Below are 20977 nucleotides of genomic sequence, written 5' to 3' on the forward strand. Positions count from 1 at the left end.
CCGAATTTCCCTTCGTGCAAGAGGCGCTACTTTTGTCAGTGCAAGTCACAGTTGAAAATAAATTTAGGGCTATTGATAAACGCTCAAGTCTCTTTAATATTTTAGTAGATTTGCAATATTGGAAAGCGATCATTTTTTAATGAATGAATTACAACCATGGGCTGAAATTGATTTGAAACTATGAAGATTTAATATGAAGTAACCTCACATTGCCATTGACTACAACGTAGCCCGGCGGCTGTTACATGATCGGATATTTCACTTTTATGACCTTTTTGGGAACCATTGTCTAGGACCCTAAAGTCACTGACGAGTACAGTATTGTTGCTTAGATAGTAGTCTGTCACCTGGACGAGGGATCCGTGCTTTCTGGAGACAAGAGTACATTATAAGTGGTTGGTATCCGTTCGATAAGATAGTCTAATGAAACAGTCACCGGTGTTGTACTAGTGCGGCTAAACTCCGTCGCCTTGTTGAATGCGCAGTTTCTTTTGCAACAAAGGTTTTTTCCTGAGCAGTATTTGCGATAGGTAAAGTATCGATCCATCTGCGCACTCCCGGACAGTGGGGCCTGCTGGTGCATCTGCCCCGCTTCCCAGAGCCGATCAGTCACACTGCGCACCCGCCGAAAGAATACCGCTCGCAAAACCACTGTCGCGTTCCCATGGAAATCTAGCCGACTTTAAAAACGCGAGGTTTCGACTCCCTGCGTGATTTCCGGACGGGGAATTTTCAGGTGTATCTGCACTGTTCTTGAGATGGATATTTATCGGCTCTTTGCTTTTCGAAATTCATCAGTAAGCTAGGATTACAAGGATGTCTTGGTACAGCCAGGCGATGATGCTCTGCCTATTCGCCATAGGAGCATCGGCATTATTTGGTAAGTTTAGTCTCTACGTCAGTGTGACGTAAAGAAGCTGTGTCGTCTTACTTCCGAACAATTTTTGAACTTTCGTGAGAGAAGACGCTTAGTCAAAAACGCTCATTCTAAGTTCTAGAAAAGCTGCAAAATATTGTCTTCAATCGCCATTATAATAGTTTATATAATAGTTTGTCTATCCGATATCCGAGTTTCTGTGAAAATTTTGTTTGAGAAAAATATTTGTAGACATCTATTTGGGGTTAATTGCCTAAGAAGAGTTTGAAGTTGTTTTTAATCTCTTATTTTAATTGTGGTAAGTAGGATAAACTATTTGATTTTGGTAGTAGTAAGCTCTAGAGGCTTTCATTCATTGTTTATCTGTGTATTTTTGCTGCCTACACTTGGTCAGAAAAGTCACTCGAGGATCATTGCAGCTTTTCAATTTTTGCAGAACTAAGAACTGTGTTTTAAAACGTCGTGCGTCTTACGCATGAGTAAAAGCTACAGTTAAGACGGAGGTAGTTTGAATACACGTTTCAAGACTGATCACGTTTCTGAGCTGATTGACATTTCGTAGTCTGCAGATGAATATAGTATTGGGAGGATTTATTCAACTTCATGGCATCAGACTTTTTTTCACAAAATCTGTATCCATGACTTACCATAGTTTTCATTCGCTTTTATTTTCAACTTGTAGATGAAGACATCCGGCATAAGCCATCGATTTGCAGACGAAAAGCGAAGTCAGAGTGTGATTTGGGGATCTGTGAAAGGTATTATAAGATTTCGGTGGCATTCGTGGATAGTTGCCAAAACACAAACAGAACAACTGCAAAAAAACAGCAAACACGAACAACACAATAACAGATACACTCTAAAAACATACCAAATTAAAAGCCTAGCAACGATGTTCGTTTGTGTCTCACGCAAAGACCACGTGGCGATAAAGTGACCGCTAACAGGAGACATGAAATGTTACAGTGCGATTCAAATATTGGCAAAGGAATTGTCAATCACGCCCAACTCAGGATCGAACTCTCATCAGGTTCGTCTCTTCACAGTTTAGACAGCCTCGTTCACAAGTTGTGGCGTCATCATCATGACGCTGTATTTCCTCAAATGTATGAGCAGTTTTGGAAAATAGAAATAAAATAGTGGTTAATAATAAACACTTTTACAAATTTGAAAGAACTAGTTAAATATGTGTTAGTGTGGCACAAAAATGGAGGGTAAAGTATCGATTTTTGGTCAGGGTGCAGTTATAGCTCTTCGAACAGTTGTGCAACAAAAGCGCCAGCCTCCCAAGGTATCGATCTCTTACATAGTTTGATATGACGCGTCGACGACAAAGACACAACTCGATCGATGTCTGCAGTTGTGATCGAGCATTTACGTGTAGGCCTATTGAGGATGTTAAAGGGTATCGTCGAATGAGATTTCAACTTTTTCTTGGGCTGCTACACGTGTTCCCTAAACTTCGTCTTTTCACAGTCAAAATAACCTCAAGGAAGTCATAGTGTCACATTCGTAAACCTTTATTTTTAAGCCAGTAATTCGAATACAGTTACACATATGGGCGAAGATTTCTTGTCACATATAAGGGGATGATCTCTGAAAGCTGAGCTCCGCCTCTATCCCAGGTGAGATCGTGACACTAGCAAATGCGGAGTACGGTGGTGCATGCAAGATAAGGATGCGCATATAGACACTGTCAGTGATTTGAAAATGGGGGTGGGGATGATTGTATTGGTAATCCCCCCGGTCAAAAAGTGGGGGAATTCCCCCCCCCATATCTCCAAGCATCTCCGCCCATGGTTACGCAGTGTCATGAAAATCATTTTTTGCTTGTTCTTTTGTCACCGTAGTTTTTAAATGTATACGTGCACTGCATTTATTTTATAGAAATTTTTACCGATGGCCTACTGACATTTTTCATCCGACTAGACACAAACGAAACAATTGTTGATAGGGGTATTTTTATTCATGACATGATACTTGAATCTTCTGTATTTTCTCTTTTTTTCTTTTTGCTTTATAAATTGAGTAACACTGAATGTTCCTTAAAAATACAACCCTGAAGAGACATCTGCGTGCTAAACTCCACTGGTTTGTTGTTAAAATCTGGAGGGTGATCTTGTCGTAAAAATCGCGTGTTGCGGCTTCTATAGACTAAAAATTGGACTCGAAATTGCCAACCATTGTCGGAAGTACATAGCCTAACACCTATTCTATTTCCCTTTCACCCCTTTCCTTTGTCAGATATGTAGAGACAGAGTGTTACCATGGTGTTTGCTCTAACCACACTGGGGAGTGTGTCTGTGCTCCTTGTTGGACGGGAGATAGATGTGATATCCTACGTAAGTTACCGTGTTTCTTCTTGGAGATTAGAGAAGTTCTACATTTCTGAACACCTCTCCTACAAGCAGAAAATTAACATCGCTCTCGGCCGATAGTCTGATAAGATATTTGTTTTAATTACATTTTTGTAGTGGCAAAGCTCAGTTGCATCAAGGCAAGGGGCAAATCCATAACAATTTTTTTAACGGCTTAGCTTTCTGTCTTTTTTGGGGGGGTATACATTTTCGTCATGAAATCTTTATGACCTGGGGTTTGAGACTCAGTTTGGGGGTAAGTTACAAACTTTCGGGATAAATATGACCCGCTCTGTAAAAATGAGTCACAAGTCATCAGAGCCACTCTTGAGTTCCACTTTGTAATGTTTGAAGAAAGAGAGCTCTTTGTTTTGACGTGCCACTCAGTTCAGTATAATGAAATGAATATTGTGTTGAGGATTCGTATTGCTTAAATACCGTGCAAAATTCTTTCAAAGGCCTTTAACTCTGAAGTGGCGCTGGCATCATGGGACTCATTTTGTTTAGAGCAGGTCATAAATGTGAAAGGAAATGCAATGGTACCAAAAGATCGTTCTCCCTTCCTTGTCTTTAAAACACTCGAACATCACAAGTACCTCTTATCTTGTGCGTAGGGGGAGGGTATTGGCCCAGTTTTCCCCCTCTCGAGGTATCCGTCGGTGACTCGAGGACCTTTAAGTTAACTTCGTTTGTTACAGTGTTGTCGACGTCCTTGCAAAGGTTTCTGTTTGGTAAAAGATTATGAAACTGCACGTCCCTAGTTCTGCCATTGATCCGTGTCCATCCTGCAAACACCGCCCAGCCAACCAAAATAGAGTGGACTATTTGAAGCAATGAATAATTAATTTGTAAATTGATTTTTAACGGCGGAGTAATATCTTGCAATGGTAGTTTACAAAACAAACGACACACAGCCACGAAATCGAGAGAAAAGGTAGCGTGTGCTATATTAAAGAAAGCAGAAAACGCTGACATTAAAACGTGAGCTACTTGGAAGAAAAAAAATCTAGTTTTTGGATAACCTTCCATTTAGTACTGTTATTGTTATTTTAATCTTTTCATAGTGTATAAGGGTAGTGCTTTAAATAGTTTCCTGAGCAAAATCGTGAAATCCATGAAGATGCTGAAACTAGTTTCTTATTTTCTGATACCAGATTTATGTGACTCTCCGTGGATTAATACATTACAGTCTTTGTAATTGTGGACCTCAAATATCGTGCATTTGCTTCATTTGATACATATTTATACATTTATACTTGCCACTGTTTTACAGAAAACTCACACGTGCCAGTATTCCAGCAACAGACGGTTACAGTTGACGTTGATATCAAAGACACTTACAGCGATGACGTCATTGTTAAAGTTGGGGCGGATGACCCAGATGCAGAAGAGTGTTCTTATTTGGATAGCTGCCCGTGTGCGAATATTCTATACTCCATCGAGGAGGGGAATGAAGACTCATTATTCATGATCGATCCCAGGAGCGGGGAGATTCGACTGACTCGTACACAAGCGTTGAAAGGTCTTTCACAAGATGCAGAGTTCAAACTGATAATTTCAGCTAAGAACCCAGTACATCGCACACGAGTGAGGAGGAGGTTAGATCATCCGGCGGATGAATCAAGTGATAACGCAAGTCCAACCATGGTGGTACTGGTGACCTCCTCCTCGACGGAGAAAGTTGAAACCGCAGCCGCACATTCAAGGAGAAGACGATCGGTAAGCATTGGCCATGTCAGGCTCTCCTCTTAAGGTGTCGAAACATATCAACACAATCTTTTTCTGTCAGTAGTTTTGATGTAACTTTAGGCCTATGTAACTATGATTTTTTTTCTGCAGAAACATTACTTTTATCTTGTAACTGCAATTACTGAAGCCGTTCGGGAACAAGTTCTTAAAATCTGGACGTCCGAGTGATCAACAACCTGAAACGCTTACACTTTTCAACGTCTTTACTTTCATAAGTTGTACAAAATGGTATTGGCGGGTTTTTTTAAACTCTAATTTTTCCACCAATCACAAAGTTATTCCTGTTACAGTTAGATATAGATTATTGCATCTAGAATTAAACATCTTTCGTTGTTATTATTACAGGGTTCATTTTTCCGGATTCCTTCAAAATGACAACTGCTGTTCTGAAACCCTCCTGATAAATATAACATTTACGTTCAAGTTAAAATGTAACAAATAAAAGAAGAACAATAGTCAAATTAAATGAAAATAAAAACTGAGATGATGATGATTATTGAATAGAAAAAGTAATTGAATAGAAATGGCAGAAATGAAACATAACTATAAAATCGAAATCCAAATCTAAAAGTAATGTCAGAAAAGAAACAACCACAGGGCAATGTGTGTAAATTAAAACAGCAATAAGAAACGTAACAGAAAAGTTCATTGGCATTAATCTGTCTTTGGTAGACGAGTGGCGTTCCAACTTCAGAAACCTTTACCCTGGAGAAACTCTCACCCTACACCGATGTCACGGATATCAAGATCGGGGAGAAAGTACCGCTCCGTCTAGTCATCTGGCTGCCGGTCCAGACGACGACTATGAAGGTAGAGTTGCTAACGCCGTACGAGTCCAGCGCCATCCTAGTCCTATGTGATCCACAGTTCACTCACGTTGGAAATAACTACCCATCGTTTGACAGCAGCAGCATAAGGCCAGAGTATTACTCCCATGCAGGGGACTTCAGGGTGAGTTGGCAGGATTTAATTATACCTGGCTGTAATATTTGTATTATGGAGCAGGGTCATTCTATGAGGTTGGGGCACAGTTTGAGGCAGTGTCCTTGTTACATCCAAAACTTTTACCACCTGTCATGACCTGTAAAGTAGGTCATTTACGCTGAGAAAATAAAACACACCTTTGTATTCAGCCTGGCAAGAGTATAGCAATGTCACTTTGGAATCCATATGTAGGGAAATAACAGTTCATTTTTACGGAACCCATGTAACAATTGACACCGTCTCAAATTGTGCCCTGACCTCCCGGAATGACCCATTTCATTCACAACTCATTCACTTCATTTCACAACTGCGGTGAATGGTACGCAGTACATTGCATCGGCCGGGATGATTGCCTTTCTCGAAAGACTTGAAAAAATCTCATTTTGTTTTGTCTTTTCCCCCAATTCAGAAAAAAATCGTCCACATTTCTGTGATCAAACTTACATTTTTAGGGGGTACAAAAGCATATAGGTATGTATATGCGTATTTTACCGATCGTGTAAAATGACAATTTCTGTCTATGCTCAAAGCGCCCTGTACATGTGTTTCACTCCCACGAATTCCTTTGTGTCTTACAAATTTCTCGTCGTCAATATTTTTTCAAATTCGCAAGAGTGTCACTTTGCATCGATGAATACGAAGCTGCTACTTATATTAATGAATTTTTAAATTCGAGGTTTAAAGATATTAAACTGGACCCATGTTAGCAAAGGAAGTAACTTTTCTTTTTATTTATTATTATTTTTGGGGTCATTCTGGTTTGCAGTATGACCGCGTCGTGCTTGACTTGGGCTCGGTCGTAAACACCGGTTCCAACACGGCCGACGATGTTCCCAACAAGATCCACTTGGATTTCAACGTTATTCTCCAGCTCAATAACGCCACAGAGTATGGGGAAAGCTACATGGTGTCGGCGGCTGTATCCTACGGTGCAGGCCTATCGAATGTCTGGTCCGGCGGGACAGCATTCTCTCCCGTCAATGATACAAACGATTGGGTAAATGATAGCTTTTAGCCTATAAGGAAATCGGGATCTGATATCTTTTTGTATAATGATTTTAGCGGAATCATTAAGTGTCATGTGAAAAAAGGCCTACTCGACAGAGCAGAGAATTAATGAAATTAGAAGGTGAAGGTTTCTCACCTACCGTCTTTTTTTTTTGTTGGGTATTATGTTTCGTTTTCCTCCCTGCTCCAAAAAGGTAGCCCCCAAAACTTAGCCTCGCATTTTCAGTCGAAGCCACAACATTCGGACGTAGCCCTAATCAGCATCTCCATTAAAAGTCCAAAATTAAGATCCGGAATGGCTTCATTGGCGCGTAAGAAAACAAACTAATGTATGTTCACGGTATAAAAAGAACTACAGATAATTAGGTAAAATACGGGATGGTTCATCTGATTACTCCCTGATTGCTTCGTTTTTTCAGTCAACGAGTTCCCCAGTTCTCACCATCTCTGGCCCAGATGAGATGACGACCCAGAGTTCCGCCATCTTTCATTTCGACCTTGTACTGAAGAATTACGTCACGGACTTCTACCTGGATATTGTTGCCGAGCATTATGATTCGGGCAATCCTGTCATGAAGATCTGCGAATTCCAACTTACCGGAAAAGGTAGGGTGATGTGGTTCAGCGAAGAAGCTTGCAAAAAATACTGAGCAGCTGTGGAATAAATGTTTAATTAATCTTTCGTTTCTTTGCTTCTGTTGTTAGCACTTACGGTCGGGTAAACAGAAAAACAAAAAGAGTAATAATAAAACAAAGCCCAAATAGTGAAATCGTTGTCATCGCCAAAACCAAGAGGATTTCAACTCAGAAAAATAGACTTGAATTCGTAATGTTTACTGTCTGCAATGGGAAATTTACAAATTGTATCCAATCCAGTGTGTCGTAGTAATTTCTTTGAAAATCCTTTACTGACTACTAAATATATCCACTGGTTAAAAGGATTATGTATTAAAAAAGGAAAAACATTGTTTGATGTATCTGATTCTTTCGGTCTTGCTTATATCTGTCTTCTTTCTTCTTTTTACAGGTGATAACTACGGCTGTATGCCGAATGAACTGCCTCGGTTTTCATCAGTTTATGACAACGCCACATTCGACAATGCAACCGTCTTGGCGAGGTTGGACTTCGGCGAGATTGTCAACACGGGTATGCTTTGATGATTATGTTCTTATGGTGTTCAAATTGTGAGAGAGTCACAGGTCCATGTAATGAGTGGGGATGCAGGATGTGCCAGTTCGGTATTCCAACAGCGCATACCCCAAATGAAGCGCAGTCATTCGGATGCGTGTGCAACATCTGCCCTGTCAGCGCAGCCGTGCGCAGACGCGTAACCGATTTGTTCCCGAATGACCTTTGTTTTTTAAAATTGATATACCGAACTGGCTCATTATTGAGGTGTGTTTAGCTTATCTATACAGGTTTGAGAATAGAAACTTTATAACATTTCGAACCTTTCATTAAATGCGTCACTTAATGCTCCTTGACGTCTATTCAAATCTGGGGATTTATGTTCATATTTCTTGCCGAGGAAGGGGGGTAATTTCTCGCTGTTATTCACGATACATTTTAAAGGTTTGCGTGCAGGCAACAATAGCGACGATGAGAATAGAATTTCCACGGAAGCTGTGGTGTACATCACCAACAGTTCTAACATTGTGGACGGAGAGAAGTATTGGCTGGGCGTAACCATCACGGTAGATGGCTCTAAAATATATTCCAACCAGCAGGCCATCACAGCACTCACAACGCCAGCACCGACTATGGTAAGTACACCTTATGAATAATTCAAAGTCATTTGCATGAGAGCGCGCATCAGAGATTTGCAACAACATCACAACTCTCCAAGATTTACTGCGGTGTCGCAACTGCTGAGTGGCTTGTGATTCGTTGGTTGATTCACATAAGCAAATTCGCACACTTTGAAGTCTGAGGGCTAGATGTGAAATTCAGTCAAGAGTCTGAATTATGTACGAGCAGACAGTTTGAACTAAGTACGAGAGTCAACACTTTGAATTGTGTACGAGAAGAACAAATATGTACCTGTACAAGGCTCATTTAATAGTGGCCAAGTCTCTTCCATCTAATGCCAGTAGGCCTACTTGTAATGGCAAAATGGATCGACTTACTTGACCCAAATAGAAACCTTCAAGCCAAATATACCCCCTTGCGTTTTGTATCCCACAGACCGTCGATCCTGTCATCGAGTTCTACGCTGTCGATGGATACGCCGTCACCATCGGGGGCACTGTCGGCTTCGTAGTGAGCATCGACATTCCGGAGAACATCACTTCCGTGTTCATTGTTGACCTGTCCATGCCTTACACAGCTTCCAACGGGGCAGTACTGTCCATCTGCCGGGCGGAGGTGGTCTACGTCGGGTACAATCTACCGTGCATGCAAAGCATGACACCGGAATTCAAACGAGAGGTTTGTGTTCGTTTGCCTGCTTTGTTAGTTTGTGGTTGCAAGAGGAATTTTTATTCAGCAAGGTTGAGTACTACGACCCAATTAGTTCCCAAAACAACTTCATCGACGCTAATGAGCATTTTTCAGTTTTTAATTCTTCCAGTTGTGCACATAATCGTATCGTTTAAAGTCACAACCTTAAATGTCCCGTCAAGTATTGTACGAGAAACTGTGCAAACAACTATTCAGTAAAATTTCAAATATTGAATTTGTCCTCTTAGCACTGAAAATGTGGACTTTCTGTGTCTCATATTTATCCATGGGTTCACTATCACAACTACAGGACGGACAGAACGCAGATTACGTACAATTTAACTTTGGAGGCATCACAAACCTTGGCCGCCGACACCAGACTGATGACAGTAAGCTAAAAGTATTAATATCCGCTGAGCTAATGGCTAGTCACCCTGACGTCTCAAATGGAACTGAGTTTGAAGTAACAGCTGGCATTCGCTACGAAATGGCTGACAAGGATATACTCTGGGTATCCAAAGCACAAATCACAGCCGTTGATTATCAACATCATGAATATTCAGACAACGACAAGGTAAGCCATAATTATATAGTTGTCTTTTCGATCTTTCATGGTACTTATCTTTTGAAAAGAAATATCCTAATCTGCATTTCCTTCAGAATAATTTGCCTGTTTAGCACAAATACACGTGATGGCGTCATTTGTTACATCAGTAAGAATAACACCTTTAATTTGAAATTGATAATCACTTCTTTGCCACATTTCGACCACAGATACCAAAATTCAAGATTCGAAACCGTGGTAAAGATTACTATCTCTACAATAACTCGGCTGTTTCCCTGAACATCACCGTAACAATCCCGCCTGAGACAACCTACACCCCTGTCCTCCTCAACATCAGTGCCGGGAGAGGAACGACTGACCGCCGGCCACTGTTCAGCATCTGCCGCGTCGAGGTCGTCAAAATCGGGTCCGACTTCTACTGCCACAGCATGGACAAGACCGTCGTCACCAACATCTCAACGGCGGACGGCGTCGCATACGAGTACCTGGTGGACCTGGGCGTGGTGACCAACAGCCTGGAGATGGGCATGCAGAAGGACCCGGATGACGGTGTCTTTGTGGTGGAGGTCGCTCTTCACTGGCTGGATCACATAGAGTTGGTTCAAGGAGAGAATGTTACGTTGTCAGTGGAAGCCATCTACGGTCCGAGCGGGACTTGGCATGGTTCCATGGACTACATTATCAATTTTGATCGACCAGAATTCCGGAAGGTAGGAACTTGTACTTGCGTTATATTGAAAATAGTTTGACCAATTTTTCTCACTAAAATAGTACTTTCCATTCACAGCTACAAATGGTAAAAACGATATTAATGCTTCTTAGAGAATTTTATGAAAGCTTCGCATTCATGTTTACAATACAAGTAATTACTTTCATCATTTTTTTTATTTATTAGCAATTTATGCTTAACATCCAGCGAATCACAAACAACAGTGGAAAAGTTTTAAATATACCGTGTTTCTAGCAGTGAAATTAACACACTCATTCCCCTTACAATCACCAATCCCTTATAATATCAAAAAACGTTCAAGAAAAGACAACTTTCGATAAAAATAATCGAAGTCCAGAAATTGTCATGCGTGTACTGCGCTTTAATTTCTATAGGATGATGATGCACCGCAGTTTGCCCTGACCCTCGGACCGAGTCAAAGCAGCTTCTTACGGGCGGGTGGTATCGCCGTCTACTACCTCTCCGTACTCACGCCACCCAATTCGGCCGGCACTTACTGGCTGGACGTGGCGAGCACCAACAACAGTCTCAGCGTTTGCCGCTCTCACATGGTGTCTGCCGGCCGCAACCTGCCCTGCTTTGAGACCGAGCGACCCGTGCAGTATTTATCGTACGAGGAAGATGGACATCGGGACAGGGCTGTGCTGGATATCGGTCCCGTGAAAAATATTGGTAGGTGAAGTCGATTGGGCCAGAGGAATTTGCTCCGCAAATCGAACTATCTTTCATCTTTCAATCTTTGTTTATTACAACTTACAAAATGGACACGTTTGACGTACTTACTGGTTAGAAAAATTACAACTGAATTATACCCTTTTCCTCGAGTCGTCATATGACACATTATATATATTTTCTTAATATTTTTAAATTTGTGAACTAAATTTTATAATCGTGTTCAATAAAATTGAAATCATACTCAACAAATCGAGGGATAACAAAGAGAAAGGGGACTAATTTTTATACGGAAAGATGAAAAGGGGGCGGTATATTCATGCTGTAATTTGTTTTTCCTTTTCTCGGGTATACCAAAAACAGAAAGTAGGTTTTTCGTTCATTTAGACAAACTAAGTCGATGCAAGGCTTTTGAACATGTTTAATTCTGACACTTCTAACTTCCTGATTCTGCAGGCACAAAGCCTCTCTCCGATGCCGATGACAATAAGATGGTAGCCCAGGTAGTTGTAAAGCTAGAAGATGTGGCCGTACCTCCAGACAATTTAACGGAGCCAGAAGTTCAAGAATTTGAGGTGACAGTCAAGGCAGGCGATACAGAGCTATACACGGTGCCCAAGCAGGTTCATGTTGATGTCAAACCAGCTTTCACCAATTTTGTAAGTGGATTTTCTTTCTTTTTCACACCTCACAGCCTTTTTGAAGCAAATTGATTTTGGGCTAAATATTGGAGAGGATTATTCTCCATTGCTGCATGAATACAAGCTAATATATGCCACAGCTGTAATAGGACTAAACCTTTTCACCAGAGAGCTAAGAGTTGTCATGGATCAATCTGAAGTCAAATGAATAAAACTATAAGAAGCATCAGAGAAAGCACAGTTTTGTTATGAAGCGAAAAAAGCTCGAACTTGACTGCATGGAGCAGTTATCTCAAAGACATTTGAAAATTTGTATGCTGTATACTTTTTGATATTTGACAAACCTAAGCTTTCCGTAAATTACAACTTAATGTTTTAGTATTTATAGAGTTCTCCCGCTCACATCTCTCACTTTTCCTTTGCTTCAACAGACGGAGATTCCCGTCGTTAAATTTACTAAGTTGAATGCTGAGCCTCTGGTCACCATTGGCGGAGGCGTGGTCTACAACTTGGATTTCTTTGTGCCGTATGGATCGATTTCAGATTATCAGGTAATCTCTATCCGCTAAAAAGTGGTATTCAGATCGATGTTGTCGTGAGATAAATCATACTGCAGTTATTATATTCTGTTCAAATTTAAAAAGCATCTCAAGACTTATAAAGGTATTATATATTAGGCATGACGTAAACGGTTTACTTTGAAACGATTTGGAAGATTTATAACAGTCTAATGAAGGCTGCTGGCATAGTCATTTTGTTCCATTGCGTATTACAGAGGATAAAACAAAATTTATTTATCCAATAAGCTGAAAAATCAGTATTCAGACTTCGGTTTTAATGATTTGCTCCTTTTCTATTCAAGGTCCGGTTTTTCGGTGATCGAGTTGACCCTTACAGGACTACTGTATGCGAGGCTAGATTGATTCAATCTGGCTGGAATGTGCCATGCGTCAATGGCACGTTCCTAACGACGATTTACAACTCCACCAACAACGATGACCACATTGATACAGCCTTTATAGACGTCGGCACAGTCGCTAATATGAATCCTCATGGATCAATAGTTGCGTCTGAACTCAACAAGGTAGACTAGCAAACACAACATTTTGTCCTACCTCTTATCTGAGACAAAAATGATTAAAACTAACAGTGCAATTACTTAAATCTCCATAAGATATTCGTATGCGAAATACGTATATCATAATTGGGCAAATGGTGGATTTTCATAGCCAGATAGGCCTACTCGTAATGTATTGAAAAGAACTTAACGACAGAAATATACCGAGTTTCTTGAATGTACTTGCTTTTATCGAATTATGCAAATTAGGTCAGAGTTCAAGTCGTTGTCCAGCTTGAGAACAATGACACGGTGATGGAGAATGACCAGCTGTGGTTGGGTGCGGTCTTGAAGCTAAACGAACACAATGAGTATTACCTGCGAGCCTCGTTCAACGCCACTCAGGACAACATTTACTCGGAGGTTTGTCTTCGCGACCAACTCCAGCCTTCACGATCGCTAAACTTATTTCAGAAAAACGCGCTTTAAGATCAACGGTTTACTTTGTGATTGTGATTAATAAGTACATGGTCGAAGTATGCGTTTTGTGTAATGATATATTTTTCAATTGCATACCAAGATCCATCAACAGCTGCATATGCAAAACTCCATTTGTAGACGTGGTATAACAGTGAGAATACCATTGTGTCTACATACGGCCTTTTCCCCTTCCTATTTTAAGTCCTCTGATTACATTGATACTTTTCACACATCGTACGAGGCAAGGCCAGGGTTGAGACACTCTATAAGAACGAAACAAGGGAAAACGTCTGAGAGGCAATCATGTGAACCAATTTGGAAGACATTATTGTACGCAAACCAACCTCATTATTTATTGTTTACTCGATTAGACGAGTCCGCAGCCGACATTCCAAATCTACCGGCCACGGGATGACGTTGTGATGACGATCGGCTCCAGGGAAACCTACTACCTGAAGATCACCACCCCAGTCATGAGCACCCCAATGACCGTCAACATCACCATGCCGACGGCTGGGGACGAGGCTTTCCTCACCGTCAGCGACATGCAGCTCGTGCGGGTTGGCGTCAACTACGCCTGCCACCATCTGTACGAGCTGGAGCCAGTCTACAACTCGACACACTCGACCAGTCAGAACGACACGGCATTCGTGGATTTAGGAATAATTACTAACCATGGTAATCATTTTCACAGGACTCGGTTATCAGTGAAAATGAGTTACAAATATCCACTGTCTATTTCTGGGTTGTGATTTACTGCCTGACTGGGATGTGCCGCTGGTGTTATATAGGGGTTAAGTTTGCACGGAATAAGTATCTAGTTTGTTATCCGGAATCACTCATTATTGCCAGTACAATCCTGTCTCACAGAAGAGTTCATAAACATCGCACTTTTTCAACTGCAGTGCACATGAGGTAATATTGTGTTATTTCAATGCCGTTTTGTTTTATACCAGGAACCACACACTACTACCAATACAATCCCGAGTACGCAATCCAAGAGGACGACGAGATTCTTATCTCTTTCGAGGTGCAACTTGCGGACCACCCTGACCTCTCTGACGGGGCTGAGGTCGTCTTCGATATCGCCTTTGATTACAGCCTGGGCCGCCAGACGGCTTTCAGCGAGACGGTGGGCGTGTCCATTCTCGGTGACGAGAGGCCCGAGGTGGAATTTAACATCACCATGCCTGAGTACGATCCCATGGTGACACAACAAGGGTAAGGATTTCACTGACACGTCAAATTCTCAGTTGTGAGGAAAATTTGGAAAAATTGCAGTGTTATACTAAACGGATATGAGTAACGATTCAAAATTGAATTCTAAACACTGAGACGTGATAGATTTTTCTTGGCGTTTACTACGTTTGTCTATGAGTTCTCTTCGAATTATACAGTCTTTCTCGCATACTTCCGTTAGCCTATCATATAATATCGTATAAAGACCGGCACTTTCGAATGATTTCCAGAAACAGATTTTTTTTCCATTTTTGCTGTGTGCTTGCTAGGATAGTCTCCAATTACAGTTTGACAGTATTTCGTTCTGTGTTAATATCAGTTTCCTGCATTGCCACCCATAAATTCCTATATCTTTACTCTTTCAGAGACCTGCTTCTCACCGAGTTCTCCATTTACCATACCAATTATTCCACTAGCCACGCCTACGGCGTGGTGATATACCTGATGTTGCCTTATTACTTAGAGATTGATCCAGACGTCGAAATTGAGGGGCCCCCTCTTTGCGTTAAGACGTCGGACGCAGGTGTGAAATTCCATGTAAGTATTCCAAGGCAGTAGTCTTTCCTCTGTCTTGTTATACTTTTGAGAGGCGGTGTATAGGGTTACAGCGATCAGCCATGGAAGGAGTTCATTTGCACGCCCGGTTCACCTATTCCTGTGCGTTATCATTCAGCTTCAAGATCTATCAAAATCCAAGCCTGGGTGTTGGGGCGAGATAATGCCAATTCTGAACATCCCAGATCTCCATGCCAGTCTGTAATTGTATACAGGCCTACCTTTGATTTAATTGTCTTATATCTTCGTTACCCACTGAAAGTGCCCCGATATAATCTTACATTGCAATGTTAACGTTTTCACCTTTTCTGTCTGTAGTATTAACCTTCGCGATGTGATTTTTACAAAAAAGGAATTAGAGGGAATGAGAGATACCAAGGGTTTAGCTGTCTACGTCTTGATACATCTTGTAAATAATATTGAGGAACAACAATCGTACAGTATAACTCACTGTAGGATATTGATTTCAACAATCAGTTATCTGCTAATGACAAATTAACACCTGTCCTTTTGCATTTTCTATACATGTACAATGTGTTCATGTGTTTGTTTCGCTAGTTCGCCGAGATGTTCTTCACCGATACTTTTACTTTGTGGTTCAATATCTCCATGGATCCTAATCGATATCTGCCGATCGATATGAACTTTGTCAATACTACCATACCACTTGAGATCGTCTACTACAAGCGTGATGGAACAGACGGGGACGGCAACATTGTCCTTGGGGAAGTCTTTAAGACAGAGACGCTAATCCTCGATTTGTCCTTCAGAACTGAGCGTAAGATCTCTTGCATTGCTTCTTTAAAATATCAAGCTATATCGCTACCTGTTTAAGGTGGGGTTCTTACGAGTCTTTTGGTTTTTTTTTTTTTACTAACGGTCTTTCAGTTATTCAGAGTGAATCAAAATTAACAACGCACGTGAATGGTGTTTTTTACGATGCCCATACAAGTTTTGCACGGGCGTCCAAAACATTATGCCATGTTTTAACTCAATTAAACACTCTTTTTGACTGGAAACACATTTCATACAGAATTGTGCTGAGTGACATTAAGATTTAGCTGAAGAATATGCAGAATGAAGACAATTCAACACATAATCGAACTGTATTCGTATATGAACTTGTACCCATTGTAGAAGAATTCCTCAAAGTATGTCATATCATTGTGTCCTTTTCATACTATCCCAGTTTTCTAGGATTGAGGAAAAAAGTACGGATGCAAGTTAAGATGCTCCGATCTGTGATTCGATGAGTATACAGTTACGGTGGTTCAGGAATTATACGAAGAGTAACCTAAAATTCATCCCCTAATTTTGTTTGTTTGGGGCAGAATGCTTCGACGTGCTTGGAATTGAAAGTAGCTACGCCATCAGAGATTGCCAGATCACAGCCAGCTCTTACCTCAATGAAACCTACTCCCCGCAAATGGCTCGGCTGAATTCAGAATCTGGCTGGGCACCAGCGATACGAGACATGAAACCATACCAGGGAAATGACTATCTTGAGGTGAGGCATGTGCTCAGGGACATGATTAATGGCAAAGCACACATGGGATCTTTTAGTCACGGGTCGGCAACATGTTTGGATATCATTTGTAGATTTACTTTAAACTATTTAAATTCAAGGCGACGCAAAGCTACGCCAATAATCACATGACTTATCTCTGAGGACCAATTTTGCCATTTGGTTGGGCTAGTAAATATGATACAATTTGGAGTAAGACCTTAGGGATCATTGCGGTGTAATTTTAGCAGAAACTGCTGTGTGGCAGCATCAAAGTCAGCCTTTGGGATAAGTATAGGCAACTTAGCTTAAAATGCATCTTGTCACATTGTAATTGTTTGAGCTAATATCTTCTGGCCACATGTTCTGCCGTATTTCTCTCTGCATAAAAAGCAAACAAAATTGTCAGTCTAATGAGAGACCAATTGATTGCACAGATACGATTTGGCGGACTTCATCGATTCAGCGGTGTGAGGATGCAGAAAGGTTTTAATGATAGCAGCTGCGTCATGTCATACCAACTAAGCTACAGCGTAGATGGCATTGTATGGTTCGACTATGATCAGGTGCGTGACAATAAAGTCATTCTTGCTAAAACTCTCTACTTTCCTTGTACGTTTTTTGGTTCTTCTTGGTATCATTTATTGTATTATTTGATATACTGGCGAAGTGCACGTGCTAATGATGGAATAACTTGGTTATTACAAGGGCATATGTCATTCGCCAAATAGGTGGCGCATTCGTGATACCGAATCAACAACTCGGCAGTTGCTGCATTTACAACCAATAAGTTTTCTACAAATCCCAATAATAACCAGCTAAATGATGATGTTTTGAGAAGATAAAATTTCCATTTCTACTTTCGATAGACATTTATAAATAACTACAACGAGACCCTGAATGATTCCTCGTCGCTCAACCTCATTCCCACGCCGTTCAACGGAGAGTACTTCAGGATACGGCCGCAGAACCACGCGGTCAACACAACCTATCCCGTGATGAGGTTTGAGCTGTATGGATGTAGACGGACGCCCGATATCGATCTAAATGGTAAAAATGACCCTCTAGTGGCATTAATTCACGTGTCAATGTTACCCCACAAGGTACATAGTTGGGGGCAGGTACCTTAGTAGAAACAAACCATTCGGCCATTTCTTGAAACAGTATTTTTACCAGGAATTTTCTCATTAATCATCCAAGTGTGGTCTCGGATAGATTGATGTTAATGCATATATGCGCAAGGAATTAAACGAGTTTTGTGTTATAATGAATGAGTGTTCTTATCTTTGATCCTTTGGCGTTATTGTTTTCCTAATTTTTTATTTCTATTGTATTTCTGCAGCTGCCTGTGCAAAAACAAAATTCCCAGGTAAGCATAGGATAATTATTTTTCTCCATGAATAGGCCCTAAGGGGTCACACTTTAAGAATTTGTGAAATCGAGCTAATTCGGTTTTCCATCAAAGTATCTGCATCATCAATCAGTGAATCCACAGTGTTGACTGAATCTTGAATTGGTAGAGCGCTGAACAAGCAATGAAATGGTCTCAAGTGCAAGTACGTGTAGTTTCGATTGTCATGATTACTCAAATGTCTGTCTCTCGCCTATTTATTCGTGGATTGAAACGATAAACTGTGTTTTGGTTTATTTTAGACTATCCCTACTACGAACGTGGATTCCTCATCGAACCAATGACTGGAGCTGTTTATGTCTGTATTCTTGAATATATCGAGTGAGTTTCTCACAAATCTTCATTTCCATCCTAAACCTCAGAATCATCAAGGAATGACGTTATTCTAAATCATATTTTTGAAAAATTTATTTCACTACGTGCCTCACGAGATGGACCGCTACATTATCTTTGCACTGCATTTGCTCTTCCCACGCCTTAGATGTATAACAACGATCCTTCCGGGGACAAATTGTTGTCGGCGAATTACATCATTGCAAGTCAAAGGATTCCCCATCTCTATCTAGTTTAAAGCTTTATGGAAGTACAATCAGTTTTACCTGCTACCAGCAATATGGTACAGTGTATCGGTTGCGTATGCCTTAATTCAACTGTTTCCTATTCCAATGTTAATTGCAGCGGCCCAACCAGATGTTCCTACTCACTTGACAACGGAACCACATGGGAAGGTAATGGCCATTTCCGTATAAGGTCACATGTATTACAACTGAAGCCCTGTACTGCAGCAACTCAAAGCTGTGCTCATGTTGCCTTGATGTAGATTTGCTTTGAAATATGCTGTACATGGTAACTTAAACTGAGATTTGTCAGTTTAAACAAACTTAGTCAGATAATGCAGTTCTCTAAGTGTGCTTTTTCTCCTGTAATTTATAAGTGTTGTTTTTGACGTATTTATCATGAACTGGCTTTATTTTTAGCCATGGACAACAATGTCGCCAATGTCATTGGGCTGGAGCCTGAAACCAAGGAGCTCTTTGGGATCTCTCAGAACAGACTTGCGATCATGCGCAGTGGCAACCTCGGCGTCACGTGGTCCAGCATGGAGCCTGAGCGATACCAGGAGCTGTCAAACAGCAGTCAGCTGCTGGAGACAATGAAGGTCCCGTTTACTGAGATCTCGGACGAGCCTGATTATGTCATGGCAACGGATGGGGGCAGCATCTTCTTTGAGTGGGGAGGTAAGACAGAATGTGCAAAGGCCTGATGATGAACACTTCACCAATCCAGTGCGACTCCAGTCAGTCAGCCCATTTCGTTTTGATTATGCAGATTTTTTTTCATCACTTATCCTTTTCGGTTTAAATCTTTAATGTTTCTTGTGAAAGGGGGTTGAGTAAGTTCTCGTAGACCTGAAGTGGTTAGCGTTGAATTATTCACTAAACGATTGTTTCATTTCAGCCGCGTCCGAGGGACTGTTTCGACGGGAAGTGATGATAACCTATAACGGAACAGCATCAAGTGACTGGGAACTCATGGGTACTTGGGGCTATCCGTGAAGGGAACCAGCGAGTGCTGCAAGTGATAGACCAATAGCAAATATTGCACGATTTTCTGCTGTACGTAGGCAACTGAAGTAGGCATCCCGCGGAGATCAGTTTATGCCACGACAAGTAAACACACGCCAAAAGAAAACCGTTATATTCCGTGTTAGTATGTGGTTGACATGTTGTAGTTTAACTCGATTATTTACTGTTGGAGAGACAGAGTTGATTACGTGTTCAGACCTTTTTTGTGGATTGTGAGCTGAAATATAGATCGTTGATAAGCCATATACGAAGCTCATCAACCGTGTTGAGATAAATATATTATAAACAAAAGTTTATGTAAGTACTGTACAAAAGTAAATAGTTTTGTAGCTCATATTCTGATAAAATAGACCAAAACCTTTTTATCATTGTAATTTATATAAATAAAATCATGTATTGTAACGGAAAATGACTGTTGATCCTTAATATTTAGCTTATCCTTGCCTTCAGCATTAAAGACAATAGTTGTTTTTTTACAAATGACTAGCTAGATTTTGTTTCTCATCGGTGAAACTCTTTTTTCTTAGATTCTTACTACTGATCTCAATGTAAATAAATCTGGATTGGCCACTGGCTGTTACAATCGAAGTCACTGTCCTCCATAACACCACTCGACGAATATAGGAATAGATATTTTTGAATGGCTGAGACTGGTTCCCTCCGCACATTCCGGTGGAGAGATCGGGAACCAGCACGAAGCTCCAGTCCTTTGTACGGTTGGACTTCTTCTCCCTGTGCCTGCGAATGTTGGGGCATTTGAAAAGAACAAGCCATCCAGATTCTAGAATACTGATGACAATGTTTATTCACAGTGTATACGTGCCACACTAATGCTTTACATTGTGCCAAAGACTAACATAATGTTCATGATATTCAATTAAATAAACATTAATTTGTTTCAAGCCTGTATGTACGAGCTGCGCCCAGAATTGTGAGTGACACTTTACAAAGCCTTCTAGGAATGTGACGAAAAGGTTACTGCTAATAAACTGTAACAATGAATAGATGTACAATGGGGCCATTGCCTTTGCTCTACCTTGGTTTGTTTCACAGGTAACTTGCACAGGTTTATTAAATGCAGAACTGTGATATGCTACAAAGCCTTTAGGAAGGACCAAGTTC

The 20977-nt window shown here is 40.8% G+C and overlaps 1 protein-coding gene across 1 annotated transcript; it reads left to right on the top strand.

Annotated features, from left to right (window-relative positions):
* The first annotated feature begins 600 nt into the window (after window positions 1–600).
* Window positions 601–20871, top strand: LOC110987161 (uncharacterized). Its single transcript, XM_022249640.2, has 29 exons — window positions 601–880; window positions 1560–1635; window positions 3122–3219; window positions 4508–4953; window positions 5656–5934; window positions 6734–6964; window positions 7395–7581; window positions 8003–8122; window positions 8549–8739; window positions 9161–9403; window positions 9726–9989; window positions 10190–10690; window positions 11085–11382; window positions 11839–12041; window positions 12455–12574; window positions 12886–13107; window positions 13351–13503; window positions 13932–14238; window positions 14517–14781; window positions 15165–15336; window positions 15913–16132; window positions 16686–16861; window positions 17296–17424; window positions 17728–17908; window positions 18201–18227; window positions 18512–18590; window positions 18948–18997; window positions 19247–19507; window positions 19728–20871. Exons 1-29 carry the CDS (start codon window positions 817–819, stop codon window positions 19823–19825), a joined length of 5661 nt encoding a protein of 1886 aa, XP_022105332.2. The 5' UTR covers window positions 601–816; the 3' UTR covers window positions 19826–20871.
* The last annotated feature ends 106 nt before the right edge of the window (window positions 20872–20977 follow it).

Source organism: Acanthaster planci, linkage group LG04 (assembly GCF_054643075.1).
Source record: "Acanthaster planci isolate LZ-2023a linkage group LG04, COTS_SCS, whole genome shotgun sequence".
Taxonomy (NCBI): domain Eukaryota; kingdom Metazoa; phylum Echinodermata; class Asteroidea; order Valvatida; family Acanthasteridae; genus Acanthaster; species Acanthaster planci.